This window comes from Sebastes fasciatus, chromosome 11, assembly GCF_043250625.1.
Source record: "Sebastes fasciatus isolate fSebFas1 chromosome 11, fSebFas1.pri, whole genome shotgun sequence".
Lineage (NCBI taxonomy): Eukaryota > Metazoa > Chordata > Actinopteri > Perciformes > Sebastidae > Sebastes > Sebastes fasciatus.
This window is the reverse complement of record NC_133805.1, coordinates 32,725,463-32,752,225: the sequence shown is the minus strand read 5'-3', so window position 1 is coordinate 32,752,225 and position 26,763 is coordinate 32,725,463. Positions and strand designations below refer to the sequence as shown.

At 40.9% G+C, this 26,763-nt stretch overlaps 2 protein-coding genes across 6 annotated transcripts in view; both read right to left on the bottom strand.

The window, feature by feature from the left end:
• Window positions 1-16,723, bottom strand: part of LOC141777741 (nuclear receptor coactivator 2-like) — a 67,053-nt gene extending 50,330 nt beyond the window's left edge. For 4 of the 5 annotated variants that reach the window (XM_074652261.1, XM_074652256.1, XM_074652263.1 and 1 more), the window contains exons 1-2: window positions 16,540-16,721; window positions 2,001-2,049 (exon numbers count right to left, since the gene is read on the bottom strand). The gene's annotated coding sequence lies outside the window, so the exon portion shown is untranslated. Of the gene's footprint in view, window positions 1-2,000; window positions 2,050-16,539 lie in introns of all 5 variants that reach the window. The other variant, XM_074652259.1, reaches the window with a different exon arrangement.
• Window positions 16,724-19,276: 2,553 nt separating this feature from the next.
• On the bottom strand, window positions 19,277-26,561 carry lactb2 (lactamase, beta 2). The gene is made up of 7 exons (XM_074652255.1): window positions 26,327-26,561; window positions 25,665-25,825; window positions 25,304-25,424; window positions 24,784-24,962; window positions 24,276-24,424; window positions 23,809-23,896; window positions 19,277-21,025 (listed from the first exon to the last, which is right to left on the bottom strand). The coding sequence occupies exons 1-7, from the start codon at window positions 26,446-26,448 to the stop codon at window positions 20,982-20,984; spliced, it is 864 nt and encodes a 287-aa protein (XP_074508356.1). The 5' UTR covers window positions 26,449-26,561; the 3' UTR covers window positions 19,277-20,981.
• Window positions 26,562-26,763: the final 202 nt, after the last annotated feature.

Below are 26,763 nucleotides of genomic sequence, written 5' to 3'. Positions count from 1 at the left end.
TTGATTAACTTGTGTCGCATGTATACAAAAATACTGAAGGTATAAAAATGAGCTGAATCTTTTGAAAATGAACAAATTTCAATAAATTCTCAAGCACTTAAATTGCTTATGGTGAATTAAAAAAAAAAAAAAACTAGAATTCTGCATGTTTTGTCAGTTACACATTAAGCCTCGGACATACTTTCCGTGCACAGCTGCAGAGTTGTACCGGTCACACGTACACGGTTCATACATACAGTACTATTACTGTACTAATAGAGTGCTACAGGAATGAGTCCTAAAACCCGGAAATGAGTTAGGGATTTGCTCCACTTCCTGTTCCAGTTCATCCCAAAGGTGCTGGATGGCAGTTTTAACCTTTTCTTTATGAACCTGGCTTTGTGCACGAGGGGCATTGTCATGTTGAAACACAACAAGGTATTTCTCAAACTGTACCAATAAGTACACAAACTGTTGTCTAAAAGTATGTAGCATTAACATTTCCCTTCACTGGAAAGAGGGGCCTATAGCCCGAACCATGAAAACCAACCTCAGACCAAAGACGGGGGTGTCCATGTACTTTTGGTGTCCATATCACATATCTACATTAACACCTTGTCTACACAGGCTGTGTAGTGAAAGCAGACCATCATCACATCATCATCATCAGCAAGGTACAAGGTACTTTCACAAAAAACATTGTTTTTCAGTCCACAAACTTTCAAAAGGAAAGCAAAAAAAAGAAGTCAGTCTTTCTCTGTCACTCACTGGCTCTACTGTTTCTGACAGAGAGAGGGTGTGAAAGTTTGATACTTTACACCCATCACACGCATAATAAGCCTCTTCCCTGTTTGGATAATAAGCCTCACACGAGATGGCAGAAACGCAAGTGAAAGTGAGAGAGAGACAGAGAAGGGTAATTTCAAAAATGACAAAAGGTGTAAGCGCTGGTGGAAGGAGCAGCTGTGCTTCACAGGCCACACACACACACACACACACACACACACACAGAGCTAGCACATGTATTCTCATAAACACACAAAATGTGTCAGGCTAGCTGTCTCACTTAAACAAATGCACACGTCTTTCCCTGTTGACATGCCAGGATGTCCCTGTTTGCTTTTTGAGTCTGTTGCAGTTACAGGGAACCAGTTTTAAAGCTCAACTATATAAACTCAAGCAGGGTTTCTCAACCTTTGATCCGACTGTGGTCACATCAAGTTCTCACAACACCAACTCATCTTCCTCTGATGATCATATTTCCAATAGATATACTAAAATTCACATTCAGATTCAGGTTTCTGTGGTGCTGTGCAGTAAAACGTTGTATTTTGCATATATGCTATCATGCAAGTTGCTATGTGAATCTGAGATCTAAACAGATTCTATAGAAATGAATGATATATTTTCAAAGTGTTCCCATGTCGTGTAGGGGGGTCACAATCTAAAAGTTGGGACATGCAGAACACCAACGTTAAAGAGGACCTATTGTGCGTATTTTCAGGTGCATACTTGTATTTTGGGTTTCTACCTGAATATGCTTTAATGTTCAAAAAAACGCTTTCGTTTTAGCTGTGGTGCAGCACCTCTTTTCACCCTCTGTCTGGAACGCTCTGTTTGAGCTCCTGCTCCCTCCTCCAGGAAAGCCCAGTCTGCTCTGATTGGTCATCTGGCCTACTGTTGTGATTGGTCAACCTAACCAAACTCTTTGGACTCCGCTCCAATTCCACTCTAACTATCTTTGTTTGAGGGCGTGACAAACTGACAGTTATGCAAATGTCTTACTTGGTGACATTACCCCGTTACGGAAGAAAAGGCGGGACTTCAAGCAAGGGCAGACTTTGGGCTTTGTAACTTTGCAGACATTTACATTCACAAAAACTATATAACACAGTAAAGTAAATGGAAAATAGGCCAGAGTATGGCGGTCTTGGAGTGTCGCTACCCCGGATTATATGCATCTGATCATGATACAAAAAGCAAAAACACATTAATTATCATAATTAAATGAGATCACTCACCTCATATGCAAAGCATCCTGGGTAAACATTCATCATCGTTTAGTCCTCTCTGTAAGACACAAAGTAATATGTTAAAAGAGTATGCAATAATTTGGTTTTGCACTTATAAAACATTGGAGGACTTTTGAGAGAATTTTTCAAAAGAATGGTCAAAATGAATACAACAGAGGCTGAGACATCCAAACTTTTCATCCCTAATATGTGTCAAACTCTACTGGAACCTAAACTTCCCATAATCCAATTCAATAGAGGATTTTTGTCAGACATAATGACGTCCTTCAAATTTTCAAATTCGACGTCCCCAGTCAACACATTCTGACTCCCAACTCGTCAAATACCGCCGCTTGGTCAATGGCCCGACACTTCAAACTATGACGCTCTAGGTCGACGCCCTCCAGCGACGGTTTAGTGCAGGGACAGTTTGTGGTCATTACATGCATGGTGTCTTTTCAAAATAAACTTCTATGTTCACAGGAAATGTACAGTTTCTGCTCGTTACATGCATACAATCTTGTTTCAAAATATACTTCCAACGTACGTTTACTTACGTAACAAAACTACTTGGTTAGGTCTAGGAAAAGATTGTTGTTTAGGCTAAAATAAGTCTGTTTAGTTACGTAACTGGCATTAGTAAAGTCCAGAAGTTACGTAACAAAACTACGGTAAAATAAGTCAATGTTGACTTGGTTTCACACGGGACACGAACAGAGGTCTCCTGGGTAAAAGTCCTGTTTATTTGTCCCGTCCATCCACCCGACCTACGCAGAATTTCTCGCTCTTTATACTACATCAGTTTCTCTGCCCGTCTAATAATGATGCAGATGGGTTTACATTAAAGTTAGTTGAAAGCTTGCTGCGTCTCATACAGACACTAAAGGGTGCATCGGTGCTTCAGTATCAGGCGCCGACAGGCACACGAGTTGGGAGTGGGAATGCGTTGCCCTGGTTTGCAAGGCAGGTTTTCTGTTAAAAAGGTTTACTCTCTATGCTGAAGCTGAGACAACCCTGGTGACATCCCTGGGGTTATTTTCTCACAAACTGTTTTCACAGGCTGAGTAGTACTTTCCAAGACCAGTAAACTAACCATTATGTGTAAACTTTGCTGGACGTTCCCTTTAATACAGAATGGATTAATGCATTTACACATAAAGTGGAATAAAGTTTCAACAGGAGTTGATCTGTCATTGAGTACAACTAGGGGCCACACCCAGGATCAAATGCATGGAAGTGTGTGTTTGATAAATATGCTATTGAGTTTTTACAGTGTAAAATAATTTGGCAGAATTTCACCTTAACCATCACCCACTGGTTATGCTGGAAGTCTCATGCTTGCCCACAATAACAAGAGAACCTGCTGCGTTTCCCAGACACTGACCCTGCCTGGGAGGACGATTCAGAGATGTTTTGAGGCCTTTTTCACACTGTGATGCTGACCTGGGCCAGTGTGGTGCTGGTCCAGGTTCATCGAGTTCCCACTGGCTTCGGTTCACGTTCACAAACATCCTATTTTACGAAACCATTTGTCTCACTTTACTTGAACAGCTGAGCTGATGCGGAAACCTGCTTGACGCTCTGTCTCTTTTGAATCGTACTTTTGAGAAGCACTTTTATTTTCATGTTGCAGACAAACTGTGTCTCCGCTGACAAGTTAGATCACATGTTCTGTTGCAAAGACACTGAAAGAGTTTACCTGCTCACTGGATGTCAGTCGCATATGTCACCCCACCTTATCTGATTTAACTGGCTGAAAACTCATCTTTTCAGGAAATATCACCCGTCACATGGTCTCCTCAGTGAATCACATCCTCTCTCCCACCTCTTCTTCCCTATAATGGGATGAACATGTTTCCCGAGAAAGGTTACTATGACTTTGATCCTTGCTATTTCTGGTTTGTTATTTGCTGAAATTGCAGCTTGTAGTCAGATCGTGAAATCTGTAAAGTGATATTTAATATATCAAGGGCAGTACTTCCCACTCAGCCCAAAGAACTAGAAATGGGCACTTATTTATTGTCAATGATGTTCTTATTGAGTAACATACAATGTTTACCCAGAATCAGTGTCACACATGTCGCAAGATCCACACCAAAACTTCTTCCTTAAGCCTGACGGGCAACTCACACCGGCAGCGCGTTGACGCACTTCCACCAAATATAATGTGCATGTTTTCAGGGAGGTGAACACAACAGGAAACCAAAAGTCTGCATAACTTGTTTTTTGTTTTGTTTTGTTTTTTACAGGGATTCTACAAAGACAAAATGCAACCTATTGAAGCTTTAAAGTTTATTAATCTGATTAATTTGTGCCATAAAGTGGTAGATCTTTACCATGAACTAGACTGACCTGCCAAGTCATAACAGTTGAAAAGCTGCAATAGTTATCACACGTGTGTGTGTGTGTGTTGGGTTGGTAAGGGTTACTGTAATTGAGAGGACCAAATGAAAAGTAGTAAAAAGAAGAAGTGAGTTTTTTTTGGTCAGCGGCCAAATCTGAGACATCTGCTGGCTCTTCCCCCCTGGTGTGTGTGTGTGTGTGTGTGTGTGTGTGTGTGTGTGTGTCTGTGTGTGTGTGTGTGTGTGTGTGTGTGTGTGTGTGTATGCATGTGTGTGTGCGTGTGTGTGTGCATGGGTGAGACAGACAGCCGCCCTCTCAGTCAGTTGGACACAGCGGACTCAAATCACACAACACTTCAACATGCACCTGCCACCACTGAGAGAAAGCTGCATATGTGTACATCATGTGTCAGTGTGAGTGTGTGCGTCTGTGTACTTATGTAGGAGGGATGGACAGCTGATCTCTACCCAACTGCTTTGTGAATTGCACGTGCAAGTGCAAATGTTTTTCCTGCACACACAGTGACAGAAAGACTCCGCGGCTGTGATTCAGCTCAGTTTGTGCACTTAACTGTTGTGTGAGTCAGTGACTTGTTGTAGTTTTTCAACAATAATCCCAGGAGAAAGAGGTTCTTGAAATATTCTATTTTTCTCAGGGCTTGAATATTCTTCGGACAGTGAGATGTGATTAAAAGCTAGTTAGAGGAACTTGAGTTAAGATTACTTTTGTTAAAAAAAGTTTTGTTTCCTGCTGAAAGAAGACACAGCTCACCAAAGAACCTTTCACTGAGGACAGCTCAGAATAGGCATCTGGAGGGTAGGAATGCAAATAACTTTATCACACAACAAACTCCCTTGAGGTACAGTAATTAAGTCCAACTGACAACTATAGCCATCCCCTCCTGCAGCAAACAATGACAAAGTGATTTTAAATTCATTGGGGTTTTTATTATTATCAATGAAAGGGATAAAAAAAAAAAAGGCCTTTGCATATACAGTACATGTCAAAATGCAAAATGCTTTCTCTCTAACCCTTTTAATGGTCATATCAGAGTCCATGTTTGATTGACAGCATGAACCATGAAAGGGGAGAAAAAGCTAACAAACTTGCACTGTAGCTTAAAAGCAGTGTCTTGTTAGCAGTGAACAAGATGCTAAGGACCATGCCAGCATCTAAACTGACCAGTCAAACATGTTCAAGCTGTTCCAGCTGTTCTAACACCTGCAAAATAACACAGTGCACTTTTCCCTGGTGGACTTTGGTTTGGTAGCCTGTTCAGCAAGCTAACGTGTGGGAAACAACACGTATCTTAGTTTGTAGGAAATGAGACAAGCTAATGTGGGTTGTTGTTGTTCAAACTGGGGGGCTCTTGTTGTGCGAGGGAAGGCTGTAGTCTGGCTATTAGTCAGCGTGACACAGACAAAAAACTGTAGATTATGTTTTTATGTTGATTGAGAACCAACAATGTTCCAACTGGTTAATGCACAGATGGGGGGGGGGCACCATCCTTTTTATTCGGATACTGCTTCTTTCTCAAAAGAACGCACAGGACATGTGGCAGACAAATAAGGAATGTATTTTTTTTACTTTTCAATAATAATGAACATAGATTGTATCCAAGTATATTTAAACTATAGGCCTATAAAAATAAATGTTTAGAAAAATAAATATTAAGTGCTTAGGTATAGTGGATTTTCACCCTACTTTGTTTTTAACATGAGGGAGGAAAAATCCACACACAAATTCACACATACAGAGCCATACTAATGGTTCATGTTCGAGACCTAATTTTGCTGTTAGTGATGGAGAGTTTCACTGTTAGTTATTTGCATATGAGGCATTGTGGTAGAAAGCAATCACACACACACACACCCACACACACACACACACACACGGTCTATATAACACACAGAGAGAGAGGGAAGAGGACGAGAGCCACAGAAAGTCAATGAGAGACACACAGAGAGACGGCCTACTTCCTGACTGTGATTAATTTGTGTCACTAAGCAGCTCTATGGTAACACGGAGGTCCACTGCTACACTGTGCTCAGAGCTGGTTTACTGTACGACCACATAACAGAAGCTGATCACAGTCTCATAATCCCGGCCAGAATCAAGAAGTATAACACCAAACATAAACCACACTGCACTCTTTCAAAGGATGCTCCATCTGCAAAACAATAGATCAGTGATTCTAGATTTCAGTGACAGGGATTCATCTCATTTTGTTTAGCTAAGTTTCAGTGCCAGTGCATTTACTGTACATGCATCACATTAGAGAATATGAATGGAAGTCCCACATGCCATTCTGAGCTGCCACCATATCAATAAATGGTTGGTTGTCTCTGGGCTGCACATTAGCGAGCGTACACCATGGATATATTATAATAACTGGATACCGGATCCTAAGATGACGCCTATTCAGTCCAACAAGAATTGCTTGCCTGGCGCATATACGCTAAAAACAGTTTTCTAGTTTCCGGGTTTATTTCTGGGGTATGCAGCCCACTGAATATGCCAACACATTCTCATCCCAGCTCGTCACACAGTGACGCTTTGTCAGACCCATCGGCATCATTTTTCGGTCGCATAAACACGTGCTTAATGTTGTGAATTAAACAAAAACACTTGCTTGGGATTAGGGCAACAAAACCACTTAAGTTAGGTTTAGGAAAAAACAACATGGTTGAGCATAAAATTAGCTTAGAAAGAATTGAGCTTAAAATTACTACGTTTTTACAGTGAAAATGTGACTTGACATTGTGAACACGGGAGACGAACGAACAGCTGATTGTAACGTGAAAGTGAAACGTAACACACGGGACACAAACAGCGGTCTCTTGGATGAAAGCCTTGTGTTTGTTTTCCGTTGCAATACCACGAGTGACCACTGGAATAAATCAGAAGCAAGGCTGAGCGTATCCAGATCTTATTATACATACATGGCATGCACGGGTGTCGTTCAAAACACGTTTGTATATGTGTTTTTTTTTATATATACTTGTATGGATTGGAGGTACATGGTAGCCTATATGTCCACTAGGAAGCAGTGTCACGTTTAGCAACATTTAAGAAATCAGAAAACAGAAATCAATTTCATTCCGGTGACAGTGTGAACAAATCCCAACATCCATGAAACAAACATAAAAAGAATTTGTACACATCAACGTAAAGGGACTGGACAATGGCAAGATGGGAAACAATATTAAGTACCTTGAAGTGGAATTCATTTCCCTATGCTCAGCTGGAAGATCATGTGGCACACAAACTTTCCTACAGTTGTTTGACACACAGGTCCTCACTACGTGTTGCTGATATTTGGAAGGTGTGTCCTTTGTCTTTAGACTTGACTCCAACTCCTTAATAATGACAGTAAGAGTCATTCAGAGATTAATCTGGCTTCTACTAAAGGACAACTATTATTTTTACAACCGTCCTTTATCCTCAAATGCCTCACAGCGTGCACCCTCCTGCCACATTCAGCGACGCTGAATCAAAACACAATAAACATGCTCGTGTCAGTCTCAAAGCTGCTTGTGGAAAAGGAGAAGTTGTCTTCAGACTGAAGCTTACAAGCTGCAAGAGTATTTCCTGATGCACCAAATTGAATAACTCACGATGAAACAACTATAATTTGTCCGCAGTGTTTCAGGTGATTCTGACTACAGTGTGAAATGGGATCAGGCTGAGTATTGGATTATTAAAGCATTACCATGAATTTCACCTGCAACAACCACAAAAACACTTTTCTGACTGCTCAGTCTCCACCCTGTCATTTTAGCAACAACGTCCTGCCGCCAAAAAGCGATTATGAACATCACAATTAGCTCTGGCCGTGGCCTACGTTTCTTCTGCAGAAGCTTGTTATGCTATTAGCTTGTATTATCCGGCTGGAGGCCTGTGGACTCTCTCTAACTCTGCTGTCACAGAGCTGGAGAATTACAGCCGCCGTCAGCTCCAGCTAACCAAATTAGCACTTGTTATGCAACCTGCTACACTTGGCTCCCAGGTCTGCTGCTTTCAACCCTGCACAGCTTTCATTACAGTTTGCATAGGAAGGCCCTGCTGCCAAGCTGACTGTACAGCTGACTGTTGTTTGTTTCCTTATTAAAGTACTTTAATGTTTAAGTCTAATATGCAACAGAAGTTTAATATTATGCTGCCTTTCAGACATTTAGTCAATGTCAGGAACTCAGACTTTCTGTAACAGCCCTGAGAGTCACAATTCAAAGCAGGAACCTCGAGTCAAGTGAGGTTTCTGAAATAACTAGTGACATTACATTCACATGGCGGCATACAGTGTTCATCTTTGATGACCTTTGACCTGTAAATTCATACGACTGGCCAATAGAAACAGTGCAGTCTTACTACACTACTAGTCTACGCACTCTCGTCGACTGTTCACAATAGTAGTACGTTTATTTGTTTACATCCAACCCATGATATCACAACCTGTTCCGGTGTTGTGTCGAATACCGTTTTCCCATCAATATGTGTTTCCCCCAATTTAAACCTGGAGGGTTTTCATTTCATTTTAACAGGAGGGAAACACTATTCGATGGGGAACAGACTTGGACAAAGTCTCATGGCAAAGTGTGTAACAGGCCCGCCTGTCCACCGGCAGTGTTGTGTAGTGGCGGAGGTCTAACTTCAGGGTTAGTTACGTAGTATATAAATTGAGAAAGAAAACTAATGGCGGTGGGTGGGGAGGTGGATGGGTCCAACAAACACAGGTCTTTAAAGCAGAAGACCGGTGTTCGAGACCAATAATTTGTTTTACAAGTTACATTAGTGACGTTTGTCACATGTTTTGTAGTGACGGTTGTCACGTGATGTTTGAAATGTGTCTACCAGACTGATGTCACGTTATTTCCGTACGTGTTTTACTTAGTTTACATACTTATTTGAAGCCCAACCATGACATTTTCCCTTAACCTAACTACAGGGTTTTCTTGCCTGTTCCTAAGTCAGTGACCATGACGCTTTCCTTCACTTCACAAAGCATTTTCTTGCCTAAACCTAAATCAGTGGCTTTGTTGTCCCCTGCTGGTACTGCACGATAATACAGGTGTGTAATATCCCCGTCTCTGTGAGGCAACTCTGACACGCTATCCTCTGGTGGACAGGTTGAATGGCGAGTCTAACCGAGCCTTAAACCTACTTGCTATACCTCAGAACATTTCAGCTTTCATATTACTATCTTTCTCTCTCTGAAAGAACAGAACAGGATGGCTTGACCCACCCATACTATTTTATATTTGTCGTTCTGTCACAAACCCTTGCAGACATCTGTTTGACAGATTAAAGCAGCTAAAATTTAACAAAAAAAAAGTATACACTTTTTATTTTTTAAAAGGGACTGTTTGTAACTTCTTACACGTATAAATCATTGCAGGTCGGTGTCCCATGCGCGCTCGCGCGTGGCTACGCTGTTCAGACAAGACTCCAACACAAACTACACGGAAGCACCAAAACCGCAAAGTTGTATCTAGTGAAGCCCGTCTGTTAAACAGTGTTGGTCGCGGTCGGAGGACGCGGGGGAGACCATAGCTTTGGTCTCCAGGACCGGAGTCTCTGCTGTACTCTGCTCCTCTGCCTGCTTGCCTTCACTCACACACCGCGCTCGTTCTCACTCTCTCGCTCCACCTCTCACGTGCATGCGCGCACACTCCACACTGCAGAAGAGTTAGATTAGCTCTGAGAATATCTAGTGAATGTTCAGTGGACGTTTGTGCAGAAATAACTGCTGCAGCTCCTCCAGACCAACAGAGGTTTCCCGTGTCTTGTGAAGTGACGGGGCTCCGCAGAGAGTTACTTTGTCGTCTCCGACCAAAACTCCGGTGTCACCACCGCTCCTTCTGACCGCGGTCGGGAGGCCGAGGCAGGAAAAGCCAACACCAGGATCAGCATTGATTCATGGAGAGACCTTCGTCTGGTCAGCTAACATTACTGCCAAGCAGCTGAAATATAGAGTGATATTGTGGTTTTAGCTGACGTATGTGGCCTCACTGTTTTGAGCGATGCTCGCTCACATTCAGGTAGCGCGTGCACATGGGTCAACAGGACGCTGACTTTCGTTGACTTAACAGCCACAGGGGTCGCTGTAACAACCAATTTCTGATTCTTACAAACAGTCCCTTTAACATTTTCATTGGCTAGCTAGTTAACAAACAGGTGTTCTCTTATAGGGCTTGTGATTTTGCCCGAGCAATGGCTACAAACTGTTGATGAGACTGGGAACTATGGAGAAATTATTATTAACAAAATAAAACTGTATAGTCTTCAGATTTGTAAAATGTACGTTCTTCAATGACTAAAACATATTGCACCAGATGGTACATGTGCATACATGTACCCTGACACTGTATCTATTAATTATTATTTATAAACTGATGTGTACAGTCCTGTGTTTATGGGATCAACTTACAAGATGTCAGAGGTCACTCAGCTCTGGTCTGCTCATTGTTTCCAGAATTTAATCTTAACAAGGTGAAACAGCTTTTACTATCCTGCCCATACATCTTGCTGCAACACCTGCTACTTTTGAATTAAAAAATACTTTTAGTCTAACTTTGGGATGTAACCAACAGAAATTCCCTGCACATTTGATCAAAGTGTTTCTGATATATCTAAAGTGAGTGCATACACCTTTCAAGGTGTAGCTACATCTCAGCTGCATCACCTTGCCTGCAATGTGAGCAGTGATATCAGTGCTGCCGATTCTCCTCCTGACTGGCTTTGAGGAACCAAAAGACAGATGAAATAAAACCTCTGCGCTTTCTTCAGCGCCACTTGTGTGCTCTAAATTAGACTGGAGATCAACAAATAGCTTTTTCTGAAACGCAATCATTATTTCTAGAGTGAAGATACTGTCATCATATGAAACTAAAAAAACTAAGGAATCCATTGGTACCAAACATGCTAACAAACTAGCTTCTAGTGAAGGAACCTAAATAATGCTCTAAACTTGCGCTACATTTTGGTGCGGAAAAACTGGCACGGACATTTTCAAAGGGGTCTCTTGACCTCTGACCTCCAGATATGTGAATGAAAATGGGTTCCATGGGTACCCACGAGTCCCCCCCTTTACAGACACACCCACTTTATGATCACATGCAGTTTGTGGCAAGTCATAGTCAAGTCAGCACACTGACACACTGAAAGCTGTTGTTGCCTGTTGGGCTGCAGTTTGCCATGTTATGATTATGTACATATGTTTTATGCTAGATGCAGTACCTGTGAGGGTTTCTGGACAATATTTGTTATTGTTTTGTGTTGTTAATTGATTTCCAATAATAACTATATACATACATTTGCATAGGCAGCATATTTGCCCACTCCCATGTTGATAAGAGTATTAAATACTTGACAAATCTCCCTCTAAGGTACATTTTGAACAGATAAAAATTTGCAATTAAATATTTTAATCGACTGACAGCCCTAATTCAAATAACAAAAGTGCTGCATATAAAATAGCTGTTGTGATGATAGTCAACCCCAGGTTGAGCATCATGTGATCAAGACTTTGAGTTGATGATTACATTTGAGTCACAGAAATTATGCCGGTTTAGACTAAACATTTTTATAAAATGGTCACTATATTCTGACAAAGGGGCATGAGAAAGGTAATTTGAAAAAATCATGTGCCTCTGTGTCCTCCGGCGCTTCTAATGGCATCTGCAGGATTTCACAGACAGAGGAAAACAACCTGTCAGAGCTGATCTGGAGCCTGCTGTCCAGCTGCCGTCTATGAGAGCCACAAGTCAATCACTCGCAAACTTCGACCAAACAGTCAAACTAGGCAGCGCGGATCAAATATGAATCAATATTAAGTTATATTAATGCCTATTTCTCTCCTCAAATGTTTTCAGAATCATCTTGTAGTGTACTGTTTAGCTGTAAAATGAGAACGTTTGTGACCCGGCAGCCATGTTGAGATCTGTTGAGGAAATACCAAGCACCGCCCACCGGCCGGAGCACAGCCAATAGGAACGCTCTCTCTCTCTGAAATGACCTGTGATTGGTCAAAGTATTCTGTCAAGATTTTTTAAAGCCTGTAAACAGAGCCATGAGGAGGTGCAGAAGTCTAGCTCTCTCTCAGAACACTTGAATTACAATAAGTTGAAAGGTTATTGTGGAATTTTTCCCCAATGATGCCCAAAATTTTTTTTGCCTACTGAAGCTTTAAAAATAGTGATTTTAAAAAAATATGTACAAAAACTGTGACCCAATACACTGCAGTTTAGAGAGGAAACCTGCTATGATATATATTGTTAGCACATCCTCTGCATACATTTTGGTGAGGGCATATTACAGTAATTATGGTGTTCAGTGCACTACAGGAGGCTTTCAGAGGAGTCATGACATTGCTGTGTGTGGTGCGTGCGTGCGTGCGTGCGTGCGTGCGTGCGTGCGTGCGCGCGCGTGCGTGCGTGCGCGTGCATGTGTGTCTGTGTGTGTGTGGTGCTGGTTAATTAGAGCACTTGGTCTCAGGAGGATCAGACCTGGAAGACGACTGTCTCTGCTACGTGACAGAGAGCCAGGTGGCAGTGTGTGTGTGTGTGTGTGTGTGAGTGTGTCTGATAAGTTGGTGGGAGTGGGAAGAGCCAGACATAAACAAACACAGTTTAGTTGAGCACAGACCCACACATAGCCTATACACCTTGGTGAATACCAGTAAATGCGAGATGGCAGATGAACCAGCAGAGTGGGGATCAAGAACCAAAAATAAAAACTGAGGTCTCTCTTTAACTCCTATTGAAATCAAATGGACAGGGTGCATCCGGAAATTGTTATCAGGAACAAGAAAATTAGAACAAGGATTTGATGAGGATGGTTTAAAAAATGAGCATATGTGTTTCTTTAGCATGGATGTGCCTGCTGAGGATAAGACCTGGTAGAAAACCTGCCATGGAGAACTGCACAGTCAAGCCTCTGCCCTTCCTCCTCCTCCTCCTCCTTTTCTTCCTCCTCCTGCTGCTGCTGTTGTCATTGGTCAGGGCATTAGTTGAGCCCTCACGTGGTTTAGTGAATTCAAGCCACTAAGGATCCCTCACTGGGCAAGCTGCCAATCTCATGTTAAGATCTTGGTCTTAAGTACATTCCTGCACTCTTGCTGCAACACTAAAAGGTAGTTTTGGCATTGAAACGGTATTGAGGCATACTGACAAATCACTACCCTGGAGCATTAAAGCAGAGTTGACCAAATTATAGTAAAACAGAAGCAAAACAACAATAGAAGCAAATCCAGGTAGATCCTCGAACAGAAAAAAACAAGCATGCACAATATCATGTTACTGAGCTGTGCAGATGCATTAACAGCATCGGAAAACAACAAAGACAGAAATTATCTCTCAGAGACGGGGGATAAACTCAGAACCTGGCAACTTTGTGTGCATGTCGCAATCCTTTACAAAGTTCACTTTAGGGTGTAGGAAAGAGCAAATACGCTTTAAAAAAGAGCCAAAAAAATCAAACCTCAAAGATAACATAGCCAGAGGAGTCAGATGGCACCTGTCACGTAGGCAAACTTACAGGTTCTCTACAGTAACATACCAGCACAACAGCAAACACAGACAAACCGGCACAACAGCAAATAAGGACAAACATTCCTGAACCTGCTGGTAAATGCCTACTGTACCTGACTGTTAGACAATAAGGTTTAACCTGCGCAGCGCACCTGTGCAGCATTAAATCACAGCCCTGCAGCTCATCTCATGCCATGCTGCTTTCAAGTCCAAACAGGATTATTATACAAGCACATATAAAGACATTGATTTACAGTCTGCTCTTCCAAAATAAAATGGCCCAGCCGGGTTGCATGGACCTTTCACCACAGGCTTTCTATGCAGATGCTTTGTCTACTATGAGGAACCAAAGATTCTGGGCTTTTTAAAGAAAGACTTGAATGACTTGGTGAACTCAAGAACTCAGTGGTTCCTAAACATTTAGGACCCCTACACTGACACAACTAAAACTATGTCCCAGGCTCACCAATCTGATAGGATTGTTGCTTTTAGAAATTTTATTCCAGAAAGTGTATGAAATCCATGACCAAAATAGCCATAGATTATGTTATGTGTTACTTATGAAAGGAATTATAGTGGAAATAAATGATTCCCCTTTTTGCTGGGGAACTCCTACTGTGTTCCACCTGTTTTTATTCCCATTGCTTTGAGTGGGAAATAATACATTCTTTCAAATATTTATATTTTTTTCAGGATTCATTTTATCATTGTTTGTTTTTTATTATTGGATATTTAAAACTTCTGAACTGAAAAAAAAATAATGATAATAGGGGGAGATGCGTCTCTTCACTGCCCAAGGCTGATCAATAAACTGTCAAGTTGATAAGAATGAACAGAAACAGAACCGGAAGCTGGTCAATTCACTCATCAAAATACAAGCAATAAATAAAACGCTACAAAATACCAAAAACACTAGAGTCATATATTGTTATAATGAATGTTGGGATTACGAATACCGGTTGCTTGTCTACAACTACAATGTATCTAGCTGTAACTCTGTATATGGGGTTACCTCAATGAACAGTTCTTGGATACTCCATTTGATTTGAAAATTACCCTTCAACACAGCTTCAACACAAAAACATGCTAGTACAGTGGAAACTACACATCTTAAACTATCTATCAATACGCAATGTAATAATATATCAGTAAAGAATGAACACTCAAAATCAAGTGGTGTTTTATTTTGAAACAACAGAACGGGACTGTGTTTATTCCACTTGACGCTTGAGTCGGTTGAGGAAGTCCGAGTAATATCTACTATATCAATATCTACCGGGAACAAGTCACATCTTTCACAGTGAAACTACAACATGTTAACCTTAGTCAAATCAACATCTCAAAAAACAACCGAGGCTTTTACATTTTGAGGTCGTGAGATTCTACTTTGACAACAGCAAAACACGAGCACGCTTGACGTCCACGGTTCTAGGGATGGGAATTTCGGCTCTTTTTAGTGAGCCAGATCATTTGGCTCAGCTCACCAAGAAGAGCCGGCTCTTTCGGCTCTCAAACGGCTCTTCGTTTTACCACTTCTGCCTTTTATAATTCAGCCAAATTTAGCGCTGTTTTGACCTATGATTAGTATGTGTGCACATATATCACTTAAATTATTCAATATAATTATACGAAACCTTATAATTTCCAGAATACCATAATTTTACATGCTGCTTCGTTTCCGACTGTCACTCATTTTTTCTGCTATTCGCGCACCGCACTCCTCTCTCTCTTTCTCTCCTCCTCTTCCTCCTGCTCTGTACCTGTAGACTGTCAGCGCACTGCGCACCCCCGCCCCTCCCTGCTTGATGGTATGATCCTTGTCTTTCATCACCTGATTGGTCGCACGGACGTCATTAACACAACATCCAGTCACAGTCAGTGCATGGAGTGCCCGTGGCGCGGAGAAGATCGTCCTATCATTCTGCCTTGAATTAAGTAAAGAAAAAAAAAAAAAAACGGCTCTCGGACGGGAGCCGGTTCTTATCGTTCACTTACAAGAGCCGGCTCTTTAAACCGGCTCGTTCTTGACCAACACATCACCACACGGTTCAGCCGCAGTTGTCGCTTGTGTTGATCAGGAAGGGCTTTTAATGGCTTTTAACGGCTTCTAACGGCTTCTAACGGCTAACTAACCGTTAAAGTTCAACAGCAAAGTCCCGTTTGGGAGATTTGTGCTGCTAACAAAACACACAATGTTTGAAGACATTAAACAAACAACAGCATATCAGCGTTTACTTTCAGAAAAACCGAAAGACTTGAGACCTGACAGGCAGACAACCGGCGGAAAGTAGCATTTGTATCCGTTTAACGAGCGATAATGTCTCCTATAAACCCGGTTGGGTGTTGACAGCCATCAGTCACTCAGTCCAACCGACAGGTCTCAATATGTCCACCCGCTAACAGTTCATTAAAGAGGCTAAACCACTGTTAAAACAACCTGCACCATAAATACAGGTCGGTTCTAACGCAGTTGACCCTTTAATATATGTTCATAACAGCATACTAGTGTCATAACGGTGATGTCGCGGCGCTACTGGAGGAACTGTTCATCCTAAAGTGAGATAAGCTCCGTTAAACTGGTCCAGACACTTTACACCAGAGCCCCCTCAGGAAGCGCTGTGTTGGGGGTGTGATTGAAGGGCTATGGAGGGGTCAAGAGAGAGAGACAGGAAACTTACCTGAGAGTTCAGAAGCCATGGAGGTGTGCGGGTGTGCGGGATGTATCGCTGCTCGGTGCGGAGTGTCGGTCAGCGGGACGGAGCGGCAGCGGCGTCCAGGGCCGGAGCCGCCATGTTGCTCTGGCTCAGAGGCTCCTCGGTCGGCTGTTTCTCTTTACCAGTAGACCCCCTCCCTCTCTCTCTCTCTCTCTCTCTCCCTCTCTCTCTCTCTTCATCACCACCACCTCCACTCAGCTCATCTCACTACCACACTGCAGAGACGGGTGTCTCTCTACCATTCTCTCTCTCAATTCAATTCAATTCAATTTGCTTTATTGGCATGACTGTCAGGCGTCAATTCAATAATAAATAAAAATAAAAAAATAAAAACAAAAACATATATATACATGTATACAATTCATTAAGCAATTTACAATATATATATATTTAAAAAGAACATGCATGGAAGAAAACAATAAAGAAGTAATTAATGTTTGTTGTGTCAATAAAACAAACAAACAAATAAAAAACAATTAATAACAATATATTGCTATATCAAAGGATGAATGTAAGAAACAAAAAAACAAAACATGAAGTAGAGGAGTAAATAAAAGGCAGAGTGTGAGTTACATCTATTATGTGTTGTTGTTGTGGTTGTCTCTTAGGCTGTGACATGCTCTCTCCACCACACATTCACAAACACAACACTGACAGCTCTTTAACCTAACCTACAATAGTGGCTTTTTAATATTTGGGACAGTTTGGAGGAAATCATTTTGAATAAAAATCAAGTAAAGATGATTTTGAAACTGAATTTTTACACATTATTATGTGTTTTAAATTATTGGTTTTAGACGTTTTAAGGTGTAATATGGTATGGTATGTCTTGCAGCCTTACAATAATAATAATAAAACATTTTTTAACATAATATTCCTGTAGTAACTTATAGAATCTATGTTGTTCTCAATGGTTGATTGTCCTACTTTTTTGGGTAACTTTTTTATGTAAAGGTCCCATATTGTAAAAAGTTTTGAAAATGTTCATGTCTTTTTTCTTGTAAAGCAGGTTGAAATGCTATATAAATACTGTTAAAGTTTTAAAATGCTAAATCCATGGAGAAAGATACACAGCCCGTATTCAGAAACTGTGCCTTTGAAACAAGCTGTCAGGATTTCTGTCCATTTGTGATGTCACGAATCTACAACACGAAGACCATTTCACAGTTTTAAAGGTAAACATTCTAAATGTGTCCCAATTCATTTCCGGTTGCAGTGTATGTGAATGATATCGGCTGACAGGAAATAAACTTGGACCCAAGCTGTTGCCTAGCAACGTAATTCCGTTAAAGTTCCGTTGCAATTCCGTTGAAATGCGCTAAAACGAAGTGTTTCAGACAGAGGGGGAATACAGGCATATTCAGGAAGACAGTATGATGAAAATAAAGGGTTGTCTAAGCATTACAGCATGTAAACATGTTCTAGAATAAACATAAAATACAAGTATGAACCTGAAAATGAGCACGATATGGGATCTTTAATTTTCCACTTTTAACAAAGCAGAACAAAGCAGAACATTCCCTGACATAAGACCTCACAAAAAAGGAATAAATAAAAAAAAGAAAGAAATAGACTTTTACAAAAGAGGGGGGGGCAGGGGGGGGGGGGGGTCCAAAATGAATGTTCTGTTTATCTCTGTGGAATATATCTGGCTTGTGAGGCAATAGTAAAACAACCTTGGTATCACGTGTTATCTCTGTGTCGTCAGTTAATGTGGTAAATATGGATAAATGTCTGAGATTGATGGTAAGTGTCTGGCAATGACTTGTTGTGAAGTAAATGTAATGGAACGGGGGAAAGAGAATGTGATATCTAGTGGCTGAATGTTATCAATAGCACCTTTAATATTCTGTGTAATTTACAGAGAGATCTCAGCAGTGACTATAAAGGAATTTAAGGAACGTTTCTGGTGTGTTTAATTCCTGACATATTGTTATACATTGTAATATCCCTATAAAGGATTTCAAATGTGTATCCAGCCCCATTATTGTCTACAGACCTGCTTATTTTTCTGAAATCATATTTCTAATGCTATTTTTCTACCAATGTATCCCTAATATATTCATTGAAAGTCTTACAGTTCATTTTGTGCGACTAGTTTATTGCCCATTGATCAGCAGAAATACTGTAAAATATCAGATTTTTCCTACAAGGCTTATTCCTGGCCATATGGTAAGAGACATCCTAAAAATCTAATAACATGATTTACAATGTCTGCGCAAATGTCCGCATGATTCATGCACTGTAGCTGTTTACTGTAGTGGTGAAGTTGCGTTCAGTAAAGTCGCCTCTCAGCTCCAAAATGAGCAGTTTATGTAGAACAACCTACATAGACAACAGATAAAAAGCTCTTCCTGTATCAATAAAAGAAAATTCCCAAACTGTCAGATTGCATCAGAGCTGTTAGTCAACATGAAAACAGATGAGACTCACTAAGGGGTCAAAAGTACATGCAGTAGATCTGATTATTACTCTTTGGAATACCGGGTCATCATGATGATTTAGCTGAGATCATATTCAGCTGTTTGAACTGTGATGAACTTCAGTATTCATGAGTTTCATAATTGACATATGAGCTATCCCTCAGGATGATCTAATAATCATCACAAATACACAATCATTCTCATTCATGACCAGAAAAACACAACGGCACCTCACAGTAGAATACTGTAGAATAGATCATTCAATATTTTTCAACATCTTTTTTTATTAACAAATACAAAATATTTTTAATGTTTGACATATGTCGCAATACATGTAAATTAATTGATTAAAATAAATCATGAATTACAATTATTTATATAATAATCATAAGTTCAAGTTCTGCCCTAATTAAATTAATTAGCAGACACTGCCACCTAGTGACGGACTGAAAACTTGTGCAGACTTTCAAGAACAAGAGCTTGATTATCAAGACTGAAAAGACAAAGAGATAAATCAAAGTTTTAATAAGGGGACAGCAGATGAAAAAAATGGTGGTCTGGATAGAAATATGTATACAGTATCTCTTCATGTAAAAGCATCTGTCATCTGTCACAGTCAAGTCTCTGAGAGGACTCTACTAGTCATAGTGCTGACCTTCCTTCCCCCAGTGCCTCCAAACCGCTATGCCTTTGTACCCTGAGGTCTATTAATTAAGTTTGGCAACTGCAACCTCTTAACATCTATTTTATACACAGATCAACTGATTTCCTTGAGTTAGAGAACATAAAGAAGAAAGAGAAGAGGAGGAGGGAGAAAAGAAAGAGGAAGAGGACAGGGTTGTGTGCCAAACTTCACTAATAAAATGTCTATTTCACTAATCACATAGCTGTTTGAGATTATGCTCTCAACGGTTAGGTTTAAGGCCACAGCCGTGGTTATCTGCTGCTAAGTTAAAGGGACTCTATGTAAGAATCAGAAATTGCTTGTTAACATTGACACCTGTGGCCGTTAAGGCAACGAAAGTCAGCGTCCTGTTGCTCGCGCTTGTGCTCGCTCTACATAGACATGAACGAGCATCGCTCAAAACAGTGAGGCGACACACGTCAGCTAAAAGCACAATATCACTCTATATTTCAGCTGCTTGGCAGTAATGTTAGCTGACCAGACGAAGGTCTCTCCATGAATCAATGCTGATCCTAGTGTTGGCTTTTCCTGCCTCATCCTCCCGACCGCGGCCGGAGGGAACAGGGGAGACACCGGAGTTTTGGTCGGAGACGATAACGTTTCTCTCTGCGGAGCCCCGTCACTTCACAAGACACGGGAAACCTCTGTTGGTCTGGAGGAGCTGCAGCAGTTATTTTCTGCACAAACGTCAACTGTACATTCACTAGATATTCTCAGAGCTAAACTAACTCTTTTGCAGTGTGGAGTGTGTGTGCATGTGAGAGTGGAGCGAGCTAAGCGAGTGAGAACAACCGCGGTGTGTGAGTGAAGGCAGGCAGAGGAGCAGAGGAGCAGAGGAGCAGAGACTCCGGTCCTGGAGACCAAAGCTATGGTCTCCCCCGCGTCCTCCGACCGCGGCCAACACTGTTTAACAGACGGGCTTCACTAGATACAACTTTGCGGTTTGCGGTGGTGCTTCCGGGTAGTTTGTGTCTTGTCTGAACAGCGTAGCCACACGCGAGCGCGCATGGAACACCGACCCACAATGATTTATACGTGTAAGAAATTACACGTATAGAAAAAGGAAGAAAGATTTGTCTGAAGTCAACAAAAGTGATGCCTGAGAGGCTAAAGGAAACATGTGTGATAACCATCCCTGATTTATCATTAACATTTCTGTCAATCAGCAGATCTAAGCAAATTTAGCCCTAAACATTATGCTGAAAGACTGAAAAATGATGAACTGTCGACCAGATGCATTTTCATCATTCTTGCCAAATGGTCGATTAGAGTGCATTTCTTCACGGTCTCCGTGGACATCACAGGTTACTCTTCCATTTCATGTTCTTTGAAGATTCATTCACTGAGGGGGAAATATATATATTTACATTTGTATTTTAGCAAACAGTCAGTGAGTGTAAAGCCTTATTTTAACCAACAACACAAGCAATCAATCTTCACGGATCCTTAACCGTGCTACAACGGACACGAGTAAATTAAAATAGTGGTTTGACATAAACCAATTATCATTCAATTTGAACAAAACAAAGACTATATTATTTGTAAAATTGTAAGATAAACACTCTCATACAAGTGGCGATAGACAATAGGTAAGGGAGAATGTAGAGCGAGCAAATCACTGTTGTGAAATTAACCCCCGACAGGGCGATGCGGCACCGCGACACGAAGCGTAGGAGCCCGCTTATTACACGGCTACTTACTAAAGAAATCAATCATTTGACACAAAAATGGTCCGTCAGAGTTCGAGATCAGAACTGCGTCCATAGCAACGGTCTGTTATACATAGCCATGATTGACCAATCAGAATTGAGTATTCAACAAAGCCGTGTAATAATAATATAGAAATAGTAAATGAAAATACATTTCTGGGTGTGATATTAGACCACAAAATCAGCTAGAAACCCCATATAAGATATGTGCGATTAAAGTTAACAAGGAGCTCTGTCTTCCTATATGTATGTTTAAAGGTCACATATTATACTCCATTTAAACTAGTTATTATAGGTCTCAGACACCTCCAAACCATGTCTCTGAAGTTTTTTTTTCAAAAAAACAATCAGATCATGCATTCCAGCATGTCTCTATAACCTCTGTTTCAGGCCATTTCCAAAAGTGCTGATTTCTGTGTCTGTAGCTTTAAAGGTCTCATATTATGCTCATTTCCAGGTTCATAGATGTATTTTAATGTTGCACTAGAACATGTTTACATGCTGCAATGTTCAAAAAACCCTTTATTCTTCTCATACTGCAGCCTGAGTCTGCCTGCCTCAGAGCCTAATTCAGCCTCTGTCTGAAAACCCCTGATTCACAGCCTGTCTCCTCCCACTCTGCTCTGATTGGTCAGCGTTTTCTGTCAATCAAACGTCCTCAACAACACAGCGTCACACTCCCCGCCCCCTCACAGTCTGAGAGCAGGGAGAGAGAAGCAGAAGAGTAAAATAAACTACTTTAAAGTTCATAAACCAGAAACTTCACCCAGCGCACGTTACCGGAGGAATCTGATCAGAAATCGGCGACACATGATCAACATCTGCGGTCCAGATTCCAGGTTTTCCTGACGGTTTCTCTCAGGTAAATAATGCTATTTATAGCTCTGTTGGTTAGCTCAGTGTTTACCTCATGCATCAACTCTGTAAACCGTAAACATACACTCTGTTTTACGTTTGACTTTACAGATCCATCTGTGAGAAATGACCGACAGAATCATCCCAGAGGAGAGCAGACAGCTGAGAGCAGATGGGAGATACAGAGCTAACCCGTTAGCATGTAGCTACATGCTAACGGGTTAGCTACATGCTACCGCTATGACACGGTGTGTAAACACAGCGACCATCAGGGTGGAAAATAGAAGATGTGAAACAGTAGTCAGTTCATTATTTCTGCTAAAAGATAAATGTATGGAAGATCAGAGTAATGGTATATTATTTACAGTAGTAGCTGTCTCTGTGTTACCATGACTACAGACCACCGGAGCTTAGCTTACCGTAGTTTACCAGAGCTGAAGACTTTCTCCTGTACCATGTTAACATAACTAACTAACAGGTGAGATGATTACAAATGCTGTGAATAATTAATATTGTCATCTGTCAACTCAAATAAAGTTTGACTGTGAAACAGAAATGTGTTGTGTTGCTTACAGTCACTATTTACTACCTGTACTCTTCTACATGCATGACATCAAATATATATAATATATAAATATCATCTGTTTAAACAGTGTAATTACATAAAGCCTTTGTGAAAGAACATGTTATATTTAGATGATGGGAGTACATGAAGCCTGTTCTGCTGGTTCTTGCAGACTAACAGTAGGAGCTACTTTGCTCAAGTTCGGTTGAGGAGGAGAGACAGTGGCGCGCTGTGGGGCGGGGTCAGCTACTGAAGGTTCTGCTCTGGTTCGACCAGGAAACCCTTATATGGCTAATTCTCTAACGACGTCAGAAGAAAAGAAAAGCTGCGCAGCGTTTTTCGACACCCATTTCCGGACAAACGGAGCAGGAGAAAAAGAGAGAGGATGGTCTTTTATGATACTATGGTGACTTGTAGACACACTGGGGACAGATATTGATGTTTAAAAGACATGGAAAAGTGCATTTTGCATAATAGGTGACCTTTAATATAAATCAATTCAAGAAGATGTACAATTTTAAGAGGTATGGGGATTGGTTTGTTGGGATGGACCTGAGGTAATTGTTTAAGTTATATCTGATTGACAATGGGTGTATATTTGGGTTGAACATAATAGCAGTGGGTCGTTGTTTATGGGTTGCATATATGACAAATATTTAGTTAATTGTTTTAAGTTATGGAGAAGGGGTAGGACCATATGTCTATACTTCTTCCTACTCATTTTCAGACATATAATATTTACTTATGTTGTTTAGGAGAATTTCTATACTGAGAGTTTGCCATATGTTTACTGTTCATTTTATTTGTTATTCTTGTTTGGGTTTTTTTAAACTTTATTTTGTTCGAAATAAAATCTAAATCTAATCGAATACCAAAACTATCTGCATTGCCAGAAAGGGTCTGTTTTGGTTTGACAAATTTAAATTATGGCTCGCCAAAACTGATGCTCTAAAACCGTCCCAGTATTGTTTGCAGTGGTAGTAAGAGATGACGTACCCAGGCTGATCTTGCCCTCTTTCTCCAGCTTCTTTAAGTGATGGACCAGGTTCACATTAGCCGCCTTGTGCAGGTATTCTGGAGTGTCCTGGGAGAGAAGCAGTGTGTGAAGCATCTGTCATTTTTCTCCAAACAAAAACAAGCATTTCACTGTGATCACCTCCATGACAGGTACACAGACAGGTAGCACGCGTGATTGCTTGCAGGCTGCATATTTTGCATATCCTAGTTTTGCTGTCTTAGTTTGTATATTCAGTATGTTTACTTTGTATTTTGAGGGCTTGAAAGCGTCTCCATCCAGTGTGGATGACAATGAACAAGCTTATCCAGAGCTGCAGAGACAACAGTCCAAATGTGGTGAAGGTGTACTACAGCACACTGCTGGTCTTAGCTTCACTACTCCCACCGGTCTGCCCTTGACAACAGGCTGGACAAAGCATCAAAGGAACAGACGGTTTTGTCCTGACCTTATAGACGATCTTGACGAGCTCCATTGAGGAAAAAGCCTTTCCTGCTCCATCCTGAATGGCTGCCAGGATCTGCTGCTCTCTTTGGTCCCGGTGGCTGATGTAGTGTCTGATCTTAGAGCCAGCATCCTGAACCACCGGTCCGTGACCTGCACAGAGAACAGCAGCGAGGGTTTTATCCAAGCATCTGAATGACTTCACAATGAAACATCAGACTGACTGATGGAAAGTGGCAATTATGTATAATCTAGCTTCATTTTGCATCAAAAATAAAGTAACTGCAGAAGCTTCTTGTTTTGGTTTGTCGGTTGGCTGGACTGGATTGACTGACAGGAGGTGGGTCTTCCCACACACCCCCAGTAAGGAACAAGTAGAAATCAAAGAAGCAAAACTGGTAGCACTGAAATGATCAGTCAAAGCTGATCAAGGTTTTAAAAGAAAGCATTATTCAGGGAGTCTTTCAAGAAATACAATAGTGTACCACTCATACCGATGTATGCTCACTCACCAGGGTAGATGATGTCGGCCTGAGAGTCCAGCAGGATCTGTAGAGATTTCATGTAGTCGTAGAGATCCTCGAACACGGCGGTGCCTTCGCCCAGGATGCAGTCTCCAGAAAAGAGCACCCGCTCCTCCTCCAGCAGCAACGCCATGTGGTCATCAGTGTGGCCCGGGGTGAACAGCACTCTGGGATAAAGAAAGGTAAAACATGACTCTCTGGATCTGGTTACAGTCAGTTATTTGAGCAGACATTAGCAATGACAGGGTTTGGTAAGATACTCACAAATACATGTTAACACATATTTAGCTGTTACTGTGGTACAATTCTCTTCTCAAAATACCTTCATTTTAAGAAAGGCTTCTTTAAAATGATGTATTATTTTTGAAATATGTATCTCTATTGCATATTATCTACTGTACGTCTTTGGTGTGGCCTTTAGATTGTTGTTTTTATTTCCTCTAAAGCGAGTGAAAGCCCCGCTAGTTTATCTCAATATATATTTAACTTGCTCATGAACTGAACTGACTTGAGTGTGGCCCCCTCCGTCTGGACAACATCTCCATCTTTTAGATAAGTAAAGCTTTTGTCTCCGGCTGTCTCAGTGACTTGGTTGGAGCGAGGCATTTTGCTGACTCGGACCTCAGAACCTGCAGGAGGGAAGACAGAGAAATATTGGACTGTCTAACAAACAATGATTAAATGTGTTTTTTTCTGAACTATATAATTTTTGCAACTACACAGGTACTATTAAGACAACTAGATCCTGAGAAAAAGGGAACTGACCCTTGAAAACTTTCATAATTGCATGTTTGTACTGATTTCAAATGTCCAAAGTAAGAATGATAATCTAGGGATCCTTAAACCTGTTCCACACATACTGTCCTCACCAGTGATGTCCCTGCAGATGTCCTCCACTCCACCCGTGTGGTCATGATGCCAGTGTGTGACGATTATCTCTTGGATGCTGGTGTTGAACTGCCTCAGTGCCTGTTTCAGACTGTTGATGTATTCAGGCACAGCAGGCTCTCCGGTGTCTATCAGCACTCGCCTGCAATAGAATCACACATTTTATACAGTATGCATATTCAAGGCTTTAAAAGTAAATATCTGTATTCATATACATCAATTCTGCTAATTTTGTAAACTAGTTTACTATTTTACCTACTTTTATTTTTATTTCTTACTTTGCATATATATATATATATATATATATATATACACACACGTTTATACAGTATATATATTAAATTTAAAAATACTCCAAATTATTTATATTTCTTACAATGCCGAAATAACCCGTGGACCCTATCAACTCAAGATACATTTTCAGTCTTGGTCTATACTCTATGTATTGAGCCTACAAGCAAGAAAACATTGAATTTACAAAATGTTGAATGGAATTTGGCGTGACGTCCTTTTTCATGAGTCCAGCTGTCACGTTTTTAGCCGATCGTTTCCAAATACAGATATTCTTGAATAGAAAACATATCAAAGTAAGCTTCATTTGTCGAACATAATAAACAGTGAGGTTAAAGTTGACTGCTGTCACCTTCGCCCGGTGCCGACCAGGTAGGTGTTGGTTCCCTGCAGGGTCATCGGTCCCGGATTACAGCCCAGAACCCGGATCACTCTGGCAGACAGCTGCTCTACCCGAGGAAGCACTGCACTCATACTGGAGCTGAACCTGGAACAGTAGCTGAGGAGTAAAACAACTAAACATCCGGAGATAAAAGTCAAACCCGAACCTCGTCAAAAAGGATTTAAAACGGAAACTGCATGTTTGAACAATATTTACTTCCTGTATGTCCCAACATAGCCTTCAAAATAAAAGTCTCGTGTTTTTAATATTGTTAGTGCTGTAGTAGTGGTTAGACTTGGTTTCAATTAATGGCGTTTCCATACTTATATATTTATATACTGTATTATTCATTATTATGTTGATGGAGTAACACATAACTTAATGACTAGCAGTTGCTTACATACAAC

Coding starts and splice junctions, on each gene's coding strand:
- lactb2 (XM_074652255.1), bottom strand. CDS start 26,448: ATGAGTGCAGTGCTTCCTCGGGTAGAGCAGCTGTCTGCCAGAGTGATC. Junction 25,826..26,326: donor CTGGTCGGCACCGGGCGAAG/GTGACAGCAGTC, acceptor ATTCTATTGCAG/GCGAGTGCTGATAGACACCG. Junction 21,026..23,808: donor AGAGGGCAAGATCAGCCTGG/GTACGTCATCTC, acceptor TTTCCCCCTCAG/TGAATGAATCTTCAAAGAAC.